The sequence below is a fragment of the Dermacentor silvarum genome, chromosome 8, assembly GCF_013339745.2.
Source record: "Dermacentor silvarum isolate Dsil-2018 chromosome 8, BIME_Dsil_1.4, whole genome shotgun sequence".
NCBI lineage: Eukaryota > Metazoa > Arthropoda > Arachnida > Ixodida > Ixodidae > Dermacentor > Dermacentor silvarum.
The window spans coordinates 95,642,143-95,663,464 of NC_051161.1; the positions used below are offsets into that span (position 1 = coordinate 95,642,143).

A 21,322-nucleotide genomic window follows, 5' to 3' on the forward strand; every position below is an offset into this window, starting at 1 on the left:
GTCAAACGAAACAAAGAAGTCACACTAACATGAAATGTTTCAAGTTCAGTGTATTACACTGTGTAATTTCCTTTGTTATAGTCATGAATTATCTTAGTTGTGGCACCAGCCAAACGGGACGTGACTTTAAGGTTTACTTGCATTCATTTGTGGTCACTGAAACCATGTTTTTTCCAACAGTATTAGGGACCCTTGTCAATACTAAATCCAGTATATTGGAATCACGAGTGGCTTGACTGACGATCTGTGGCAGGTTGAAATCCAATGTTAAGGCAATGAAGTCTGGAGAAAGGCGGCAGGTCGATGACAACTGCTAACAGTTTATGGAGGGAATATTTAAGTCGACGAAGAGGAAAATACTTTCAGCCGGACAAGCCCTAATGGCGTGAGTTATGCTGTTTCGCAGGTCACTTACAAACAACACACTTGAGTCAGGATGACGATAACCGCAACCTAACAATAATTTCCCAAAACGAGTCATGCACGCAACCCAGACAATTTTTACGTTATTGTCGAAATCAATTAAATAAGATGTTACGGTCTTCCTAACGCCTATAAGTACGCCTCCGCCCCGTTAACTAGCGCGATGACATCGGTAAATATTATCCGTCGTATGTATGGGGCTCATTTCATTGTATGAAATGTCAGGATGGGGCCATGTTTCCGTGAAGATGATAATGTCAGAACCTGTATCGTCAAGGAAAGAAGAGACTTGATCGAGCTTGCGCACAAGGTGTCGAATATTAGTAAATGATATTGATAGTGACGGTATGATCCGAGGTTCTGGTGCCTGCTGGCAGTCATGGGTGCAAGTGCTATGCTTCAGCTATCTGCTCAGCTGCATTACTGTGATTGTGATGCAGTCGTACACGTTGGTTGTGTCATATATGCATAGGCGTATCTACCGGGGGGGGGGGGGGGGGCAGCTCAAAAGTGGGAGGGGGGCAAAGTATGCCATTTGCCCCCCCACTTTCGAAAGCTGGCACTTTCGACTGCACACTGGAAAGTCCAACAAAACTACAGCTAAAGCTAAATTTTCTTGCGTAATTGACTCACCACGTTAGTAATGCTTTTCTTTATTACGTATCCCCGGTTTGGGCATCGAGTATTGTGCCTCCTCGTGACGCGCTGTAGCGGGCGACGCAGAAGTCCTGGTGCTGGACAGTTCCCGCAGTTACAAATTACCGCCTAACCATACCTGAAAAAACAATACAATCGGCTTGATATATTTAACCTTCGGGTGAGGGGAGAGGTCTGGATAAAGAAGTTTAATCAGCCGCTCCCAACGATGGGTGTGCCTTACTGCATGAAATGGTTGGATTATCAAATGCTGGAACTACTGAATCTCCGTCCAGAGATAGTCTACGTAGCGTTGCAGTAAAAATATATATCTTATCACCATCAAAAATCTAATCAAACCACTTACAGGTCTAACTGCCGAATTTCTTTGTGTAATCAGGACTTATCGTATATTTATTTATTTATTCATTTATTCATGATACCTCAAAGGTCCCAGAACGGGACATTACATGAGGGGTGGGCACGTAGAAAAATGGCGGGACAGGTTAGGTTAGGTGGCGTGACTTGAAAGATGGTCTTCAATAGCAGCTTTGAAACGGGAAATGTCGGTGATGAGGGCGATGTCAGAAGGAAGCGTATTCCATTCTCGGGCTGTGTGCAGAAAAAAAGAATGCTGATACGTGGTGGAATGGGCACGTGGTAGATACACAGCATTGGGATGCGTATGACGGGAGAAACGATGCGCTGGAATGATGATTTGGTTACCTTCGGGCAGCGAATGAAAGAACCTAAAAAATAAGAAAGACGAGCACTTTTGCGGCGGGAGGTGAGCGAGGAAAGACACAACCGGGATTTTAAGGCTGAGACATTTGTATTATAGGAGTATTAAGAGAGAATGAACCTGGCAGCACGGTTCTGAACCGGTTCAACGGAATTAATCCTATTAACGTGGTGGTTGTCATAGATACCACTGGCGTATTCTAGTTGAGAACGGATTAGGGTTTTATATGCAAGTTCATTTATTCACGATACCTCAAAGATCCCAGAACGGGACATTACATGAGGGTCTGCGAGGTGATATGTTGGTGAAATTGACCTCGGTAGAACGTGCAGAGCCATTTCAGTGCCAGAAGAACCCTTAACTGAGCTTTTTTCTAAAGGCCTGTGTCACTTCTGCTTTTATCGATTTCATTTTCAGGCCATTTCTGAATAAGCGCTACCCTACTACTTGTTTGCCTGCAGGAGCAAGAACAGCAGATATTTTATGTTTTGAAGAAATGAAGACCACCTTATTGTGACGTGTTCCGAAAATTTGAACTGCGGTGGTTGCTTACGTACTCGAAAAACGGACACTGAATACTCGCTCTCCCCCAGTTTTTATGCTTTATACACGGCATTTAGTTGCTGATCCCGGTATGCTCAGTAAACTATGCGGGGCACGGTGTTAATATTTATTCGAAGTACGAAACAATATCCTGAGTGACGAGCGATAAATGTTTTTTTTTAACACGAAAGTGTTTTATGCCGGGGTCCACCAAGACTTCACTGACGTATTTCCGTCACGGAAATACGTCATACGGAAATACGGAATGACGTTCTTACAATGTACACGAACATAATACAAAGAAAGAAACCAGAAGAAAAAGTTCCACAAACATGCAAAATTTGGAAATCGAACCCACGACCTCTCGGTCCGCGACGATAGATCGCCGAGCGTTTAACCCATTGCGCCACAAACGCATTTGCAGAGAGCTACACAGACGCGCCTTATATATCTAACACTCCTCCGTGTACCCGCGCTCTTGCTCGGGGCGGTGCCGCCGCCTACGAGCAGAAAAGAGAAGTACTGCATTATGACACTAACGCGCACCGACAGTGAACGCTTCGGTGGTCTCCGCACTACGACGCCTCGATGCCAGCATTCGAAGGGACGCTGGCATCAAGAAGCACTACCAACGCCACTGGCGTTCACCGTACTCAGCACAGCGGAGCGTGGCCTCCGCAATTAGCTCTGAAAATGTTTCTGAAGTTGATCGCGGAGGCTGCAATTACGACGCGCTGTACGCGCTGATTTGACTCGGTGACGATTCAGTTACGTGCTTTGTCTTGCGCGTTGTATTAGTGTGTCAGTTACGTGCTTCGTCTTTCGCGTTGTGCTAGCGTGTGCAGCGTAGTGCAGCTTCCATATGCACGACGGTTGCTCATGGTCATCGACGTTGGTAGTCGTGATGGAGGAGACGTACCACCAGGCGTCAGCGTGGGTGCATCAACGCCTAAGGGCGCTTTAGCCACAAAACACCAATAGACATTATATATCAATGTGCAATAAACATTACACTACTTCTGTGAAGACACGTTTCGCTTTCGTGTTCTATACCGATTCCTATATAAGAGGGATCAACCACATTTTTTTCTATGTAGGTACATTGCAAGCCTTTGCAGAAAGTTACATATTGAAGTGTTCCAGGGTGCCATACCACCGCTTTCCCCGACTCCTAAAACAATTGCATAAAATATGGACTTGAAATTCCATGAAAATAGGGAGAATTTTAAGCGCAATGCGTTGCGAAAATCTCACTTTAACTGCGTTAAATGCAAGTGTTGCAGATAATTACTAAACCCTTGTTTTCCCATTTGTTCGCGTGCACCATACGGGATTCGTATAGGTTGCTTCTCCGGTGTCCTCGGTGAGCTAAACAAGGCATCTTGTTTATATCTGGGGATAATGAAATTTTCTGACGAAGTAAGATGTGTATTGATGAATTTCTGCTTTTAAAAATTTCCAGCAAGAAGTGCTTCAAACATTACATGGGGACAAGGTTTAAAACGGAACACTAGTATACGGGTAACTTTTCACTGTATGCGATGTAATTGCAGGAAACTGAAACATTTAGTGCAACTGTCCGAAAAAAAAAAAACACCTTCACTAAAAATCGGGTTGTAATTCACCAAGTTCGCACTGCTCTGCCGTCTTTTTCTTTTTAGTATTGAGAGTAATTTATGTTGATTGTACTTCATTCTGTATAACCTCGGCAGTACTATTACTTTAACTAGCGATACATTTATGCTGTAGACTTAAACACCTAGTAAAATTCTTTGTTTAAGTAGTAAAATTGACTGCAACAAATGTGCATTTTTTGTGAGCTGCACTGCTGCTACTGGGTTGGATCAGGGACCTCTGGGCACTCAATGCCATTTGTCCCTGTTTCACATATAGATTGTACAGCGACAAGAAATAAATGCAAATTCAAATAATTTTTCGGGCCTCGATGGTTTACCATGTCTTATGGAGAAATAGGTCTATTGTTACAAATAAAAATACCTGACAGATGCATGTCCACGCTTTGTGACTTATTATAATAGTAGTTAATATATATATATATAATGTCTATCTCTCTCTCTCTCTCTCTCTATATATATATATATATATATATATATATAGAGAGAGAGAGAGAGAGAGAGTCAGATCTGAGAGTCAGAAAATTGTTTTCCAAGAGTGTTTCCCTCCATAGGCAACGCTGTACTATGTTTCAGTAGTTATGTGCAGCACAGCCAAGTTTACGTGACCATCTAGCGCAGATTCCTGCGAACAGAGATGTTGCCAGTGTTCGGAACCCGTTGCCTGTTTTAATGGCTTTTTCAAGTGGTCTAGTCGGAACATGTTTACTTGAAGGCTTCTCTGCATGTTAGAGCTGCGATGTTTTAAGTAAATTTGCTTCGTTTTAGAGCGAAAGCTCTACTACGTCATGTCTCGCAAGGTCCTTCATCGTGTCGCAATGACCTTGAGCCGCCGGAACGCGAGCCGCCAAGCGCGAGCAACGAGCCGCTGAGTGCATGTGTGGCAGGTATGCGCACTGCGATTCTGCACGCAAAGCGACAACACTGCGTCCGTAACTTATAAAATATTAAAAAGGCTAATAATTTCACTTGCACGCGATGAGTTGCCAAATACGACTAACGTGGCCTTGCACCACGTCGAGAGAGATTGGTAAGGTGAAGTCTTCGGAGATGCTCCCGCCGCTTCCGCGCTACAGCGTTCGCCGCTAGCAGACGACAGGGCGCGGAAAGACACATTTAAGATGACTTCGCGCTCCTGATTGGTTGAAGAGGCCTGTACCTTCCACAGTGCTGCACGGACCAACTCAAATAGAGTATAGTGATCCTAGTCAGGAAGGAGGATGGCTCTCGAAGGTTTTGTGTATTGTACAGGTAGAAGACCAAAGGCCGTCACCAAAAAGGATGCGTGCAGCCTTCCTCCGATAGATGACGTTATCACTGTGTGTAATCCGCTCCCTATTTTTCATCACTTGGTTTGTAATCGGTTATTGCCACATACCCGAACACCCAGACGACAAGGAGCAAACAGTGTTTGTGACACCACATGGCCTTTACGATATAAATGTTATGTTGTGCAGCCTTTGTAACGTACCAGACTATTAATCGGCCTGATCAAGTAGTAATAGGGTGATGAGCGTATGGCATACAGGATACGCATGGAAGACATAAAATTGCTTCTGCAAGTATCGGATGGTTTTATAATGTCTGGTATCGCTTTCACTGAAATCGCATATTAGCGGGAGATAAAACAGTGTTGTGGTAATGGAAAAAAGAAAGGTAAAATTTCCGAGGGATTTTTTTCTCACCTTTCTTGCTATAAGCTGTTATCTTAGGACCATCAGCACTTTTAGCGGTACCATTTTCCCAGGAAACAGTTGCGTTTAAGCGCCTCTGTACCAGCCTGAAAAAAATGACAATGAATTACTGGAGAATAATTTATTTTTCTGTACATGATGAGTTTCCATTACTGGGCTGGCGCGTTCGGTTTCAAGGTTGCAATAATAGCACAACAGACGGTATAGAAGAAGGAAGCAATAGATGCTGGATATATGAACGACACTGCGTATCTGGGATACACCTTGCTCGGTGTCACTCGTGCTGGTATGGCATTGTGATATACTGTGTCAGAAGAAGCGTGAATTAGACTTACAAGCATGTTTTCTTGTCCCATTCATTAACCATAAGCACATAGGTCCTTATGTTGGCAGAAAGACTTACTCAGCGACATGACAAGACCTTACTCCGATATCTCGCAACCATCGCGTTACTATTACATAATGCAGTTTGTTTTTTTCGACGACACCACACACGGTTAATTTTATTGTGCTGCAGTTCTATTGGGGGGGGGGGGGGGGTGCTGTCACAATGAGACTTTTGTAGGGTTGGGTAGCGAGGCCAAAACAGGATCACTAAGTGAGCTGAAATGCATGCTGACATGGACTACTATTGCGCCATTAATGTAGACTGCAAGGTTGACCTATTTCTAGTGTGGACGCAGCTATATCCAATCTTAGTGTCATGCACTTCTTCCAGTGCTTTGAATGCTGAATGGAGTTTGCTGAACTATGTTAAATTTCGGCAGTGTTTCTCGCAAGTTACCCTGTTTAAAGGCGAATCACTTTTTTTGTCTAGTCAGAGGCAAGGTCAAACGCGAGACCCTAAAATGTCTCAGAGTTTGTCTCCGAAACACGTGTACGCCCACGCGCCCGCTCGCTCACCCCTACTTGTTTGGTACCTCCACGTTGCACTGGCCGGTACGGATGTTGTACGCCGCAAATATACATGGCTCGGTTGCGCTAGATGCGCTATATTGTACCTAGGCCCCTGTTGTACTTGCCTATGCAAAAATGTTCCCTCGTTATTATCAAGCGGAATAGCTCTGCAGAACGACAAAGGCATAAGATAGGTATCGAAACGGCGACGGCGGCGAGGCAGGAGCCGAAGTGAAGGGCCGATGAAATACGCGTGGCCGTGGAGCAGCGCCTGGTCAGGAAGCGTCAGCAAGAAGCGACGCGTAGCCTAAAAACAGCGACACGCCAAGCGGACGACCGCCGTATACGACGTGGCTCCAATTGGAGGACCGGTACGTACGGGTTTCAAATGAGTATTTTCGGAATCACCTCACTGAAGACGAATGCCGCGTGACGAATGAGCGCGTGCCGAGCACGGGCACGAGCGCGACCCAAGGGGGGGCCAACGGCCTGCTACGGATGAAGACGACAACGCTCGGGCCACTGCTGATAATGATAATTTTCTGTGCACAGGCGATTTCACCTGGCCATGTACGATTTCGCCTAAACATGTAAAGCTTCGCTTTAAAAAGAAATCCCACAGAATCCATCTCATGATGGCTGTGGAAGGTAATGCGATTAGCATTTTAAAAAAATGTGGTTGATCCCTCTTATATAGGAATCGGTATAGAACACGAAAGCGAAACGTGTCTTCACAGAAGTAGTGTAATGTTTATTGCACATTGATATATAATGTCTATTGGTGTTTTGTGGCTAAAGCGCCCTTAGGCGTTGATGCACCCACGCTGACGCCTGGTGGTACGTCTCCTCCATCACGACTACCAACGTCGATGACCATGAGCAACCGTCGTGCATATGGAAGCTGCACTACGCTGCACACGCTAGCACAACGCGAAAGACGAAGCACGTAACTGACACACTAATACAACGCGCAAGACAAAGCACGTAACTGAATCGTCACCGAGTCAAATCAGCGCGTACAGCGCGTCGTAATTGCAGCCTCCGCGATCAACTTCAGAAACATTTTCAGAGCTAATTGCGGAGGCCACGCTCCGCTGTGCTGAGTACGGTGAACGCCAGTGGCGTTGGTAGTGCTTCTTGATGCCAGCGTCCCTTCGAATGCTGGCATCGAGGCGTCGTAGTGCGGAGACCACCGAAGCGTTCACTGTCGGTGCGCGTTAGTGTCATAATGCAGTACTTCTCTTTTCTGCTCGTAGGCGGCGGCACCGCCCCGAGCAAGAGCGCGGGTACACGGAGGAGTGTTAGATATATAAGGCGCGTCTGTGTAGCTCTCTGCAAATGCGTTTGTGGCGCAATGGGTTAAACGCTCGGCGATCTATCGTCGCGGACCGAGAGGTCGTGGGTTCGATTTCCAAATTTTGCATGTTTGTGGAACCTTTTCTTCTGGTTTCTTTCTTTGTATTATGTTCGTGTACATTGTAAGAACGTCATTCCGTATTTCCGTATGACGTATTTCCGTGACGGAAATACGTCAGTGAAGTCTTGGTGGACCCCGGCATAAAACACTTTCGTGTTAAAAAATGTGACACATAATATCATCAAACAAGGTTTGCTTAGAATTTGCAGCGGTCATTCTGAGACTTTCTTGCTTCGGCTAGAGAAGAAATATACTGTATCCAATGTTGGCCCACCTCTGTATGGTACTCACTTGCCAAGGTCGGAAATGAGTATGACGGCGTGGCGACGATTGAATGAAGACGAAAGAACGACATTGATGGATTGATGAAGGCACTATGACGATGACAGCATGATGACAATCAGATGAGGGTTCTGAAATAATGACGGTGCTCCGAAAATGGCATGGCGGCGACTGTATCATGAAGACTGTATGACAACGAAGGCGTGACGACAACCAGATGACGGTGATAGAAGGACCACTATGGCATGGCGGCGACAAAATGAGAACGAATGAATGAAGGTCACTGTTCGATGACAACGCAATAACGACAATGACTTCAGAACAGCGGCATAATCACATATAAATTACGACAGTGTAATTAAGAAAGAATAAAGAATAATTAATGAATCTTGTGGAGCGACGAAATAGGTACGACGATGATCGCATGATTAAATTGGATAACGTTTGTGAAGACGTTCGTAGGATGACACAGCAACAACATTGGTATGACGACGGTGGTATCTGGAGATTTGGGTGACAAACTGAGAATGACGACGACAGTATGACAACGATGGTGTGACGATGGTTGTGTGACGACTATATGGCAACAATGGCATGACGAGAATCTGATGATGAAGCTGGTGCGACGACAATTGAATCACTACGGTGGCATCACGACGACAGCGAAGCAACAAATGTATAACAACTGTTGACAACGATGGCATGACGATAACGGCGCGACGAGAGCAATTACCAAGCTGGAATGACGACGATCCAATGACCATGACGGCATCGTGACCGTCGGTGAATGCGTAATGGCCCAAGCTATTAGACAATTTGAGACACTGGGTCGGCCCAAGAGGCATGATGACAAGGCATGACGAGGCTGCAATGACGACGATGATGGTATGACCGTGGCGGCATGAGACCGACGGTATGACAACAAATGAAGGACGAGTGTAGGTCGAAGATGGCGGGACGACGACATGGCGAGAGTCGGATGCCGAAGCTAGAATAATAATGCAACAACCACAAGCGCATACCTAAAGTGGCAGAAGCTATCAGACAAATTCGTTCGAAAAGGTAAGAAGTCGACCACATGACGAGAGTCGGATGACGACGCTGGAATGCCAACGATACCAGAACCAATATGGCATCATGACCGCGAGCCTACCTAGTGGCCCGAGCTACAGAACAACATGGGTCACTGGGTCAGCCGAAGACGATATATATATATATATATATATATATATATATATATATATATATATATATATATATATATACAGGGTGCCCCAGCTATCACGCAGCACGATTTAAAAAAAGAGGAACGGCGTTACGTGAACCAAACCTAGTGTGTATTGTTTCCAGTACAGTGCAGTAGCCGCCAGTAATTTTTTCGTTACTGAGATTTCAATAATAATTGTAATCAATTATCTAACACGAGAAGTACTGTCCTAATTATCAAAGTGTCAATGTGAAAGTTGTAGAGCAACATGAAAAACTCCCGATACAGCTTTCTGTTCCTCAATACGTGCTACATAAATGTGTTTTTCCGAGTGTGAAAGAAGCCCGCGCATACACGCAGAATTGCCGCACGACTGGCCGCTCGAGGCATTTTTCGTGTATTCGCGGGCTTCTTTCATGCTCGGAAAAACACTTTTATGTAGCACTGTATTGAGCAGCAGAATGCTGTATCGGGAGTTTATCATGTTGCTCTGCAACTTTCTCATTGACACTTTGATAATTAGGACAGTACTTCTCGAGTTAGATCATTAATTACAATAAATAATTAAATCGCAGTAACCAAAAAAATACTGGTGGCCACTCCACTGTACTGGAAACAATACGCACTAGGTTTGCTTCGCGTAACGCCGTTCCTCTTTTTTTAAATCGTGCTCCATGATAGCTGCGACACCCTGTATATATATCATAAGAAGCCAACAAACAATGCCACCAAGGACAACACAGGGGAAAAAACTTGTACGGACTAATTGAGTTAAAGAAAATGACAACTTAATGACAATGACAATGGATGAAAAAACAACTGGCCGCAGGTGGGGAACGAACCCACGTCTTCGCATTACGCGTGCGATGCTCTCACCATTGAGTTCATTACATAACGAAGGCTCGAATCTGGCAACATTGATGCCTTCATGTAGCATATGTGGGTTTATTGACCAGTTTCCTTCACCCGAAAAGATCACGTACTCGTGACGCCTAGGGCAGAAAGGATGTTCCACATCCCCCGCCTAGGTTTCATAGTGGTGGCGCTGGCTCACACTCCCAGGGTTAGTTCTAGTTGTGATACAATAATACCCCAGGAAGTGGATGGGAAAACGGCGCCGCGGTAGCTCAATGGTGCGAACATCGCATGCGTAATGCGAAAACGTGGGTTCATTCCCTACCTGCGGCCAGTTGTTGTTTTCATCCATTTTCACTTTCAATAATTTATAATATTCTTTACATCAATTAGTAAGTACAATTTTTCCCCTATATTGTCCTTGGTCTCATTGTTTGTTGGCTTCTTATGATATGTATAATCAAAATCTGCTCTTCTATTCCCTTTATGCTCATTCATTATACATATATGTGTATGGATATGCATATATATGAATTCGAGTAGCATTCTTTGTCTGCATTGGGCTATTTGAACCCATTTAGCATTCTATATATATATATATATATATATATATATATATATATATTGACGCGAAGTAAGCTGCCAACTACAGGCACTGATCGTCATAAGTCAGCTGCCTACTACAGGCACAAGATCGCCAGAGAGAAGACGACGAAGGGCGCCGGTGTGCGCGCGTCGTCTTGAGTGTCGGCTATCATTAAAGAAGGCTGTTCTCTTTTGGCGAGTTCGTATTAATTATCTTCATGACATTTTACTGGTGGAGGTGCTGGGTGCCTAGGAGCGTCTCGATGAAATGAGGGACTTGACGATCGATATCGAGCAGGCGATGCACAACGGGGCTCGTGCCTTCGCTGCTCGAATGAACTGTCGCGACTCACAATGAAGTTCTCTATATCCATCGGGCGCTGACCAGGTCGTAGACGAGGTGCACCTGGAGGGAACCCGCGGAGGCCCACGCGTCGATAGGGGCACATCCTGTAGACGTGGCCAGCCTCTCCGCAATGAAAACATAGGGGGCTGAGGTCAGGAGCCCGCCAGACATCGCTTTTTCTGGGCCTCGACTCCTCGATGGACGGTGGACTGCGACGCCTGAACACTACTTCAGTCTGTTCGGAGAGGCGCATGACGTTTTAGGGGCCGTACAGCGACGGTCGTCGTACGGCGTCCGCATAAGTCATTCGGACTATAGCTCCCGCTGTTGTGGTACCTCGTAGCGTTCAGGAGCATGGACGGCTTGCCTAATCTCGTCGCGCACTATCTCCGCCACAGAAATCGGGCTGTCGGCGCGTCGGTTACCTGCATTTTGTGGAGCTCTTCTCTTACCACAGCCCTGATCAATTCGCGTAAGTCCTCGAGGTGGTTTTCCGAGGTCATACTAGAGGGGCTGTGTGAAAGTTCCATAACGTTGCGGTTGTATTGTCTGGCACGCTGTCGAAGGGCCCTTTCCATTGCTGTCGCTGCAAGTCTGCAAGTGTTGTGGGCGGATTCCGAATAAGTCCAGCAAAGATCTCTTGCTTCACACCTCGCATCAAATGTCGCACCTTCTTGTCTTTGGCCGTTGAGGCATCCGCACGTCTGAACAGCCGAGCCATGTATTCAGTATACGTGGTGACGCTCTCGTTCGGGGCTTGGAATCTTGCCTGTATTGCCAGTTCCGCTGGCTCCTTCCTGTCCATGTTGGAATATGTGGCGACCAACTGCTGTAGAAATTCGTGCCACCAGTCAATGTTGTTTCATGGTTATGGAACCATGTCCTCGCGGAGTCTTGGAGCGCGAAGTACACGTTGCGCAACTTGCGGTCTTCGTTTCCTCCGTTGCATTCGGCGACCCGCTCGAAATGGTCTAGCCTATCTTCCACGTCTTCAGTAGCATCTCCGTGGAATGCAATCGGTGTCTGTGGCTGGTTGTAAATGATCTGTGCCGGCGCAACAGCCGCAGGAGCAGGAGGCTGTGGGCTCAGGTTCATCGTCCGGATACGATCGGGCAACAGACCGTGCTCAGGTTAGAGCCCTAAAAGACGGCGGCTGGTGCGTACGTGCACAGGAGTAATCTCTCCCGGACTACTTACTCACTGGGGATGAGTCAGGGGTACGCTGCGTTTCCGGCAATGGCATCATATACCCCGCACCTCCACCAGTAAAATGTCACGAAGATAATTAATACGAACTCGCCGAAGGAGAACAGCCTTCTTTAATGATGGCCGACACTTAAGACGACGCGCGCACACCTGCGCCCTTCGTCGTCTTCGCTCTGGCGATCTTGTTCCTGTAGTGGGCAGCTGACTTATGACGATCGGTGCCTGTAGTGGGCAGCTTACTTCGCGTCATTAACTTCGCGGGTGATGAACCCAGCCCTGCAAACCCGGAAAACTGAGTCCAGCGACGTCCGCAGGTGAGGCCGCTGACGCCGAGCGCTTCGAATATCCTCCATCACGACGACAACGACGACAAAGCACCGACGTTCAGACACACTCTAGTGCCCAAAGGCAAGTGGTAACGTCAGACATATTGGTTACCATAGACGACGAAGAAGTTACCGCTTTAATTGGCACTGGTGCCGACAGCTAGATTAAGAGCAGAGAGCTATCGTCAAAGTTAAAGAAAGTTATTAAGCAGTGGACTGGGTCGCATGTCCGTACTGCTGGAGGGCATCTACTAATTCCCGTAGGCCGATGCAGCGCTCGGGTAAATGTTCGTGGATTTACGTACGTCGGGGTCTCCATCATTCTTCCCAGCTGCTCGAGGGACTTGATACTCGGCATGGACTTTCTACAGGCGAATGGAGCCATAATTAACCTGGAAAAATCGAGGGTGACGTTCTCTACGGCAAAAGCCATAGCAAGCGACGCTGGCGACGAGAATCCCACCAAAAACGTCTTGCGCATCGTGGAAGACAACATAACGGTACCGCCAAAAAGCAGCCTGCTGACCCTGGTAACGTGCGACGCATTCAACGGCTCTGAGGGCATCGCCGAGGCAAACATTCCGTTAATGCTTGAGCGGAACATCTGCATTGCACGGGGCCTCGTTCAGCTTCAGCACAGACGCTCATTAGTCATGCTGACAAACTTCAGCAACGAATATCAGCACTTACCACAAGGCACAGCTGTCGCCTTCCTCCATGAAATTAATGCCTTCACTGATGTCGCCTCGCTAGAAACTACCTCCCTTTAATTCATCGAAAGAGGCCAATCTGAGCGTCGCATTCAGATTAACCCGGGCTTATCGGAACGACAGAAACAGCAGCTACTGGACCTTGTCAATGACTTCTCTGGCTGTTTCTCTACCGAGTCTAAAGTACGGCGCACCTCCGTTACGAAGCATCGCATTCCTACGGACGAGCCTGCACGCCCCGTTCGTCAGCATCCTTACCGCTTTGCGCCTACGGAAAGGGAGGTGATAAAGCGCCCGGTTCAAGAAATGTTAGATGATGACGTGATTCAGCCGGCCATAAGTCCATGGGCGTCACCCGTCGTTTTAGTTAAAAAGAAGGACAACACATTACGCTTCTGCGTAGACTACATACGGCTTAATAGTGTCACCAAACGCGATGTTTATCCTCGGCCACGGATCGATGACGCTCTGGACCGTCTACGCCACGCCTAATTTTTCACCTCGTTGGATCTTAAGTCTGGGTACTGGCAGATCGAAGTAGATGAGCGTGACCGCGAAAAAAAAAAACGGCATTTGTGACTCCTGATGGATTATATGAATTTAAAGTCCTCCCATTTGGCCTGTGTTCCGCACCTGCCACATTTCAGCGAATGATGGACACTGTTCTCTCTGGACTGAAATGGCAGACGTGCTTAGTCTACTTAGACGACGTTGTGGTGTTTTCCAGAACGTTTGATGAACATCTCGAAGGACTCAAGAATGTACTCCTCGCAATCAGCAAAGCAAATCTGACTATCAAGCCTGAGAAATGTCATTTCGCCTTTCAGGAGCTAAAGTTTCTCGGACACGTAGTGAGCCCCCGCGGTGTTCGGCCAGACCCCGAAAAGCTAGCTGCCGTTGCTGAATTTCCGCGTCCAACAGACAAAAAGGCAGTTCAGCGATTCTTAGGTCTCTGCGCCTACTACCGTCGTTTTGTCAAAGGATTTTCAAGGATCGCCGAACCATTAACGAGACTAACACGCCAGGATGTACCCTTCGAGTGGACGGAAGAACAACAGGAAGCCTTTACAGAATTGCGGGAGCGACTGCAAACAGCCCCCGTACTCGCGCATTTCGACGACAAGGCTGACACAGAAATCCACACAGACGCTAGCAACGTGGGGCTCGGTGCTTTACTCGTTCAGCGGCGAGACAGCGCCTAACGAGTACTGGCCTACGCGAGCCGCAGTCTCACAAAGGCGGAGGTCAACTATTCCACGACTGAAAAGGAGTGTCTAGCTGTCGTTTGGGCCATCGGCAAGATCCGACCCTACCTTTACGGCCGACCTTTTCGCGTAGTAAGTGACCACCACTCACTGTGTTGGCTTGCGAGTGTTCGGGACCCTTCAGGCCGCCTCGCTCGTTGGAGCCTTCGCCTTCAAGAGTACGACGTCACAGTGGTATATCGATCCGGACAGAAGCCCGGCGACGCTGACTGCCTCTCACGTGCACTTATACCTTGGAAGTCCTGTGACGTAGAGCAAGATTTCCCGTTTCTTGGTGTAGTAGACGCTATCGAGATGGCTGACCTCCAACGTGCAGACAGTACATTGCTTCCTCTCATCAGATACCTTCAGGGAGCCGAAGTTGTTGTCCCACGACCGATGTCACGAGGTCTGACTTCTTACTGCCTCCGGAACGACGTGCTCTACAAAAAGAACTTCGAAAACAGCCAAGAAACGTTCCTCCTTGTCGTCCCAGTTTCACTGCGCGAAGAAGTGCTGGAGGCGTGTCATGACGACGCGTGTGCCGGACACTTAGGCTTCGCCAGGACGTTAGCGCGCATACGCCAGAAGTATTACTGGCCACAACTATTCTCGTCCTTTCAGCGCTACGTGAAAAGCTGCCGTGATTGTCAACGGCGCAAGGTTCCACCTTTGAAACCTGCTGGTCTTCTGCAAACCCTGGACCCTCCTCCAGCACCGTTTCAACAGGTGGGAATGGACCTCCTCGGTTCGTTCCCTACGTCGTCCACAGGAAACAAATGGATAGTCGTCGCAACGGACTACCTAACGACGTACGCAGAAACCAAAGCTGTGCCCCGCGGAACCCCTACAGAAGTCGCGATGTTTTTTGTCCATGAAATCGTACTACGTCATGGGGCCCCTTCCATTTTAATAACCGATCGAGGAACAGCGTTTACTGCTGACTTAATGCAAGAGATCGTCACGCTGACCCACACCAATTATCGGAAAACCACGGCCTATCACCCACAAACTAATGGACTAACCGAGCGCCTCAACACAACTATGGCCGATATGATCTCATGTACGCTGACGTAGAGCACAAGTCATGGGACCAAATTCTACCATACGTGGCATTCACATACAATACGGCTGTGCAGGAAACCACCCGATTCACACCATTTGAACTGGTTTATGGGCGCTGCGTAACAACACCTTTAGACGCCATGCTCCCGGTAGACAACGGAACAACAAGAAGTGACAACACTGACGACATCATCCAGAAAGCCGAAGTAGCTCGACAGCTTGCTCGCAACCGCATCCGCAGCCAGCAGAGTGCCGACGCCCGCCGTTACAACAGTGGCCGAAGGAACATCCAGTACGAGCCCGGCGACTATGTTTGGGTGTGGACAACCGTCCGTCATCAGGGCCTGTCAGAAAAATTACTGCGCAGATACTTTGGCCCGTACAAGATCGTGAGGCGACTCAGCGACGTGAACTGCGAGGTCGTCCCTCAGAGTACTAATATGAGCTCGGACCGACGGCGAGCACGAGCCGAGATTGTGCACGTAGTACGGATGAAGCCGTACTACGCCCGCGAAGAAGTGCCCCTCTGATCAACTCTCTCCCACGCCCTCTGTCGCCCTTTACCCTCTCCAACCGGCGACCGGGACGGTCGCTTTTCACGGGGGGAGTAATGACGCGAAGTAAGCTGCCCACTACAGGCACCGATCGTCATAAGTCAGCTGCCCACTACAGGCACCAGATCGCCAGAGAGAAGACGACGAAGGTCGCAGGTGCGCGCGCGTCGTCTGGAGTGTCGGCCATCATTATAGAAGGCTGTTCTCTTTCGGCGAGTTATATATATATATATATATATATATATATATATATATATATTATATATATATATACAGAATGGTAAATAGGTTCAAATATCCCAATGTAGGCAAAGAATGCGTCTCGAATAAATACAGGCCATACAAGGATACGCAAACAGGCCGAGTACACTCCTCCACTCTTCATTCCATGTATCTGGTGTGTTACTTGCGCGGACGGTCGGCGTTAGCGAGCTGTGTTGGTCATTTGTTTACCGCTTCGCATGCACTGCAAACACACTTTGCGATGATCCGCACAGTACATATCAAGAAAGGGCCGCATGTAACTGGCGTTGTCATTTACAAGTACCAGAGGTACACACATGCTAACATTGAACGAAGGTACTTGCCGGTGGTGAAGCACACGAAATGCGCGTACGTTCGGCCCTTCAACGTTAACTGTACCTTCGCCACCGTGCCGGAAATTTAAAACGATGAGTTTCGCTGACTGCCATAATTTTCAGACGAATTCGTATGGAGTGTCCGAGTGATGTGACAAAGACATATGCCTAGTTGCAGCTTGGCACTGGCGAAACAACTGTAGGCGAAAACAGTCTGATCCGGCGCAGGAGTATTCTTCAAGGCGCGAAAGTAACAAATTTCTACTGCACCGAAAGGCGACTGGCTGTACACTGATCCAACGCATGGTCGGTCTGCCAGCACATACCCGGAAAACTAAAAGCAGCAAGCGATGGAGGTGCGGTTGCTGCTCGTCGAAATCCCGAATATCCTCCACCGCTAATGCCGACGCTGCAACATACATCTCGATGATGTAGTAACGTTACGCCGCTTTCCGGACGCAGTTCCGGAGGAAAGAGCACAACTCCTAAAGTAGGCCTCAGTATCAATCCTTGATAGCGACAAAATGCAGTCCTGCTATTGCTATAGGAGACCTTCTAGGTGTTCTGACTAATGCCTGCGAAGGTGCGGATTATTATCAAGCGCTCGGTCTGGCACATGGACTATAATTGTAGGCATGGCTCATCCCACTGTTGTTACGTCACCTCCTAGTCGTAAAGCATCGCAATAAGCAAACAGTGCCTATAGAACTTGGGTCACCGGTGACCCAAACGGGCTGTGCGAAACTTATAAAATTCCGGAGCTCCTATGGATCTGCTGCATCATCTAGTGCATTTTCTAAGCACTTATGTTTCGTTTCCTGAGTAACTTTTTTTCTTTTTTCCGAGCGGCGACAATTTCTAACGGCCGCTCAAAGAGTGAGGTTCGGTGCATTTGTTCACGAAGGCTGCAGACGATCCGGTTTGAGATATTAACTTAGATATTAACTTAGTGTTTTAAAGCAATCGAGGACCACATGGATGTGCGAGACATGTAATATGCCGTTGTACCTGCCTCCACCAAAAGTGACTGCTCGACCTTCTGTATAAGGTGGTCGCCCCAGGTAATCACCTTAATCTGTCTGACTGAAAAGTGAAAACATTTGTTTGTTGCGAAAACCGCATTTTCTTAACATATGTTATCAATTTCAAAAAAAAATCGTTTTACTCACAGAATAAAATTATATGCTTAAAAGAATTGAAGTATACTAACAAAACAACTGTACACTCACCAGCCCTGCGGCTTTGTCAAGATTAGTTCAGTGGATCGCAACGCATTTATAACAAATTTGTCCAAAGTGAAAGTTCATTGCAATGGATCTTTAATGTAAACGACTGAAGATAAACTAACGTTTTAGTAACTTAAAGCATGAAATGATTGTTTTCCAATAGCGTACTTACCCTGTTGGAACTTTGTAAAACCAATCGAGCACGTATTCCGTTTCATTTTTAGCTACAACCTGCATATATTCACATTCACGACTCTCATTTCTGTTGGTGCTTTTGTATACCCACACTCTGTCACGGGTCGATAGTGCCTAAAGTAAAAAATAAATAACGTTTTGTTTGGTACGATATCTATTACTCCCAAGAGTAAGGGATTTTCTTACGACTGTAATCAAACATTAGCTGAGGCTGTATCATGAAAAAATGGGGACGCACTTTCGGGAACCGCAAGCTAGAATATCTTCATCAAGGTGTTGCACTATGCCCGATGCACAACGTAGTGTTAGTTGCATTAGCGATGAAGCAGAGCTTCGCGACTCAGTTCGAAACTGTTTCTTTATGTGGCTTGAGTTGTTCAGAATCTAGATTTAAACATAAACAGGATATTCTGTTGACACTGCGCGAACTAACGAAAGTATATATGCAGTGTTGGATTTAGCTTAACACATCACGTAGTGATATTAGTATCAAAATAGAATGAGAGGCGACGCAATGCTTGAACTGCACGAGTTAGATGTGCATGTCTTTTTGCAATGATACGAAACAGAGACATCTCTTTTTGGGTTATTTCGGCCTGCCATAGGTAGATCACAAGTCTTTTTATTGTGTAATTAGGTTAGTTCACAATACTGTAATTCCACTGCTACGAAATATCTCAAATGCGCATATAGATTTCTTTCAGATGAAGCATTCTTATCTTTTTTTTTCTTTTTTTTTTGTGACAAAATAACCTAAACTTACACAACATGGAGCAAACAGCTGTAATGCCTCAGCACTCGTTAATGCGCGTACATTTGTTGATATTTCTTGCGCTGGTCGGGTGAAATTAAAATCAATTGTTCGCGAACTCGTAATCTTGAACTACTTCGCAATCCTCTACGGTTCAGTCAATTTTGCCCTGCCCGTGGCGATATGCAGCATAGCCTTATTGACTGGTCCGCATGGCGCATGCGCAATGCTCATCAAGAGGCGGCAGAACTGTTCGAGTGAATTCACAGAAACGGAGAAATGTTTATGCTCATAGAAAAGACAGTTAATTAGTGAGAATTCCTGAGTCAACATAAGGTCTGCGTAGGTTCCACACTTGTTACTTTGACAACTGCTTACTAAGTTAATTTTTGTTCTGCTTGATGTTTTTATTGCAGGAAGTCGGTGGCGAACTGTGTTAAGATCTACGATGTCCGCGACAGCGCGAATTTACAGTGTGTTACGCAAATTACAACTGCAAACTTCAAAGAACAATGGACACTAGAAAGTCAAAATTGAATCAGGTTAACTAATTGTGCGGTAAACTACGGGAGAATATTCAACTTGCCTGAACAAATAATGAAGACCAGTAGCGATTTGCACTATGGCATAACTCACAAGCAATAGTGAAATAACTTTCTAGAATGTAGTTGTTACCGCTGCATCTAAGTACTCTGTAGACCTGTTGAAAATTGACTTATTTTTTATTTTCTATTAAAAATGACCACGCACAGTGAGTGCGAAGCGCCACATCACTGAGCGCTGTCGAAAATCTACATATTTCTGTGCAGCAAAAAAGTAGTGCAGACTACTCCGCCTCTCGGCACGTCTTGTGCCCTTGAAAAATGTGACCAGCTGTACCGAAACTCGTGTCACGGATTCCTCTTGTGGTTTCTATACGAAGAATACCTTGAATACCTGACGACAGTTTAGGGAATTTTTTTTTTGCAGTGAGGCACGCACCAATTAAATTCCTCCCAATCTCTTAAAAGCAACAGTAATGAATGTGTCTTTCTAACTCTTCGTCAGTTTGATTTGACTGTGATCTCTAGCTAATCTTGAAGTTTGCATTTTTCCACCACTCCCATCCACCCCAATGCGCTTCCTCTTATTCATAGGTGGGGCCGCTGTCAAACTCAAGGCGCTACCTCCATCGAATGTCGGGTCGACCGTCTCACGCCTGAGCTCGAACCGCTCTGGAAATTCGAGTTCCGGGTAACCTGGCAACGTTGACCAGCGTTTTTATTGCGGACACTTCAGGTGCATTTATGCTGTCGCCGTCGCCGTTGATGTGATGTTCCTTATAAATTTGAAGGGCGATAACACCGCCGCCGCGCGCCATATGCTTTTATGTGTGAGTGAAAACATCCGAGGGGAGCCGATGATCGCGGCGCAAGCGCAAGGGGGGAAAGCGGGGAGAAAGCAGGAAACGTCAGTGTAATCTTTTCGACTAATGATTTAATAACGATTAATCGGTTGATGTGGCACAAGCAGAAAAAGGAAAGCAGATATTAAACTGCTGCATTCATTTCCCCGAGGCACTGCAAATGACGGTCACCACCCTTGTTCGACTAAGATTCGTAGCACAGCAAGCATACTGTTTCATGAGCCACCTGAGCGGGAAGGTATACCTGCTCGTAAATTGGTGAAGTTCACTTTGGTTCTTTAGATTAGCAGTTAATTTTCATTCCTTTAGTTGCGCATTAAAAGAGCAGTGTTATACCAAAGACACATGCTTTTTGTCCACTCTGTAGGTAAGTACGTGTGAAACTATAAAAACGCCCTCAGCAATATGGCCATTATGGACGCCTACCTAACTGTATTAGTTTTTATTAGTTATTACAGTTAGCACGAGTAAAGTCGTAGGCTCAGTTTGAGCGGTGCATTAAATTTTATGCGTAAGTGTCAAATGACCCATTGAGCGAAATGAAGCTCCAATAACGTGAAACCTGGGGAGGTGCGAAGCATGCAGTGATGCACCGCCAATGGGCTCATACTGTCTTCAGCAATGGCTCATAACCCCGTAAACGCGGCCTCCGCATTACGAATCAGAAGAGAGGGGAAATTCTACGCTGGAATGAGGAGCGGCAACGCAGCCAGCTGCGGAAGATGACGACGACGACGAAAGCGGGAACGGTGGCATGAACTAGGGATCCTACATGTATAGTGCCTAGAATATACTTACATG

At 46.6% G+C, this 21,322-nt stretch overlaps 1 protein-coding gene across 2 annotated transcripts in view; it reads right to left on the minus strand.

Moving 5' to 3' along the window:
- Positions 1 to 21,322, minus strand: part of LOC125947822 (uncharacterized) — a 100,280-nt gene that overhangs the window by 24,570 nt on the left and 54,388 nt on the right. For both annotated transcript variants that reach the window (XR_007468519.1, XM_049673251.1), the window contains exons 2-3: positions 18,343 to 18,479; positions 5,664 to 5,758 (exon numbers count right to left, since the gene is read on the minus strand). Coding sequence is in view for 1 of the 2 variants with exons in the window: in XM_049673251.1 (XP_049529208.1) it covers positions 5,664 to 5,758; positions 18,343 to 18,479 (232 nt within the window). In the remaining variant the exon portion in view is untranslated. The remainder of the gene's footprint in view (positions 1 to 5,663; positions 5,759 to 18,342; positions 18,480 to 21,322) is intronic.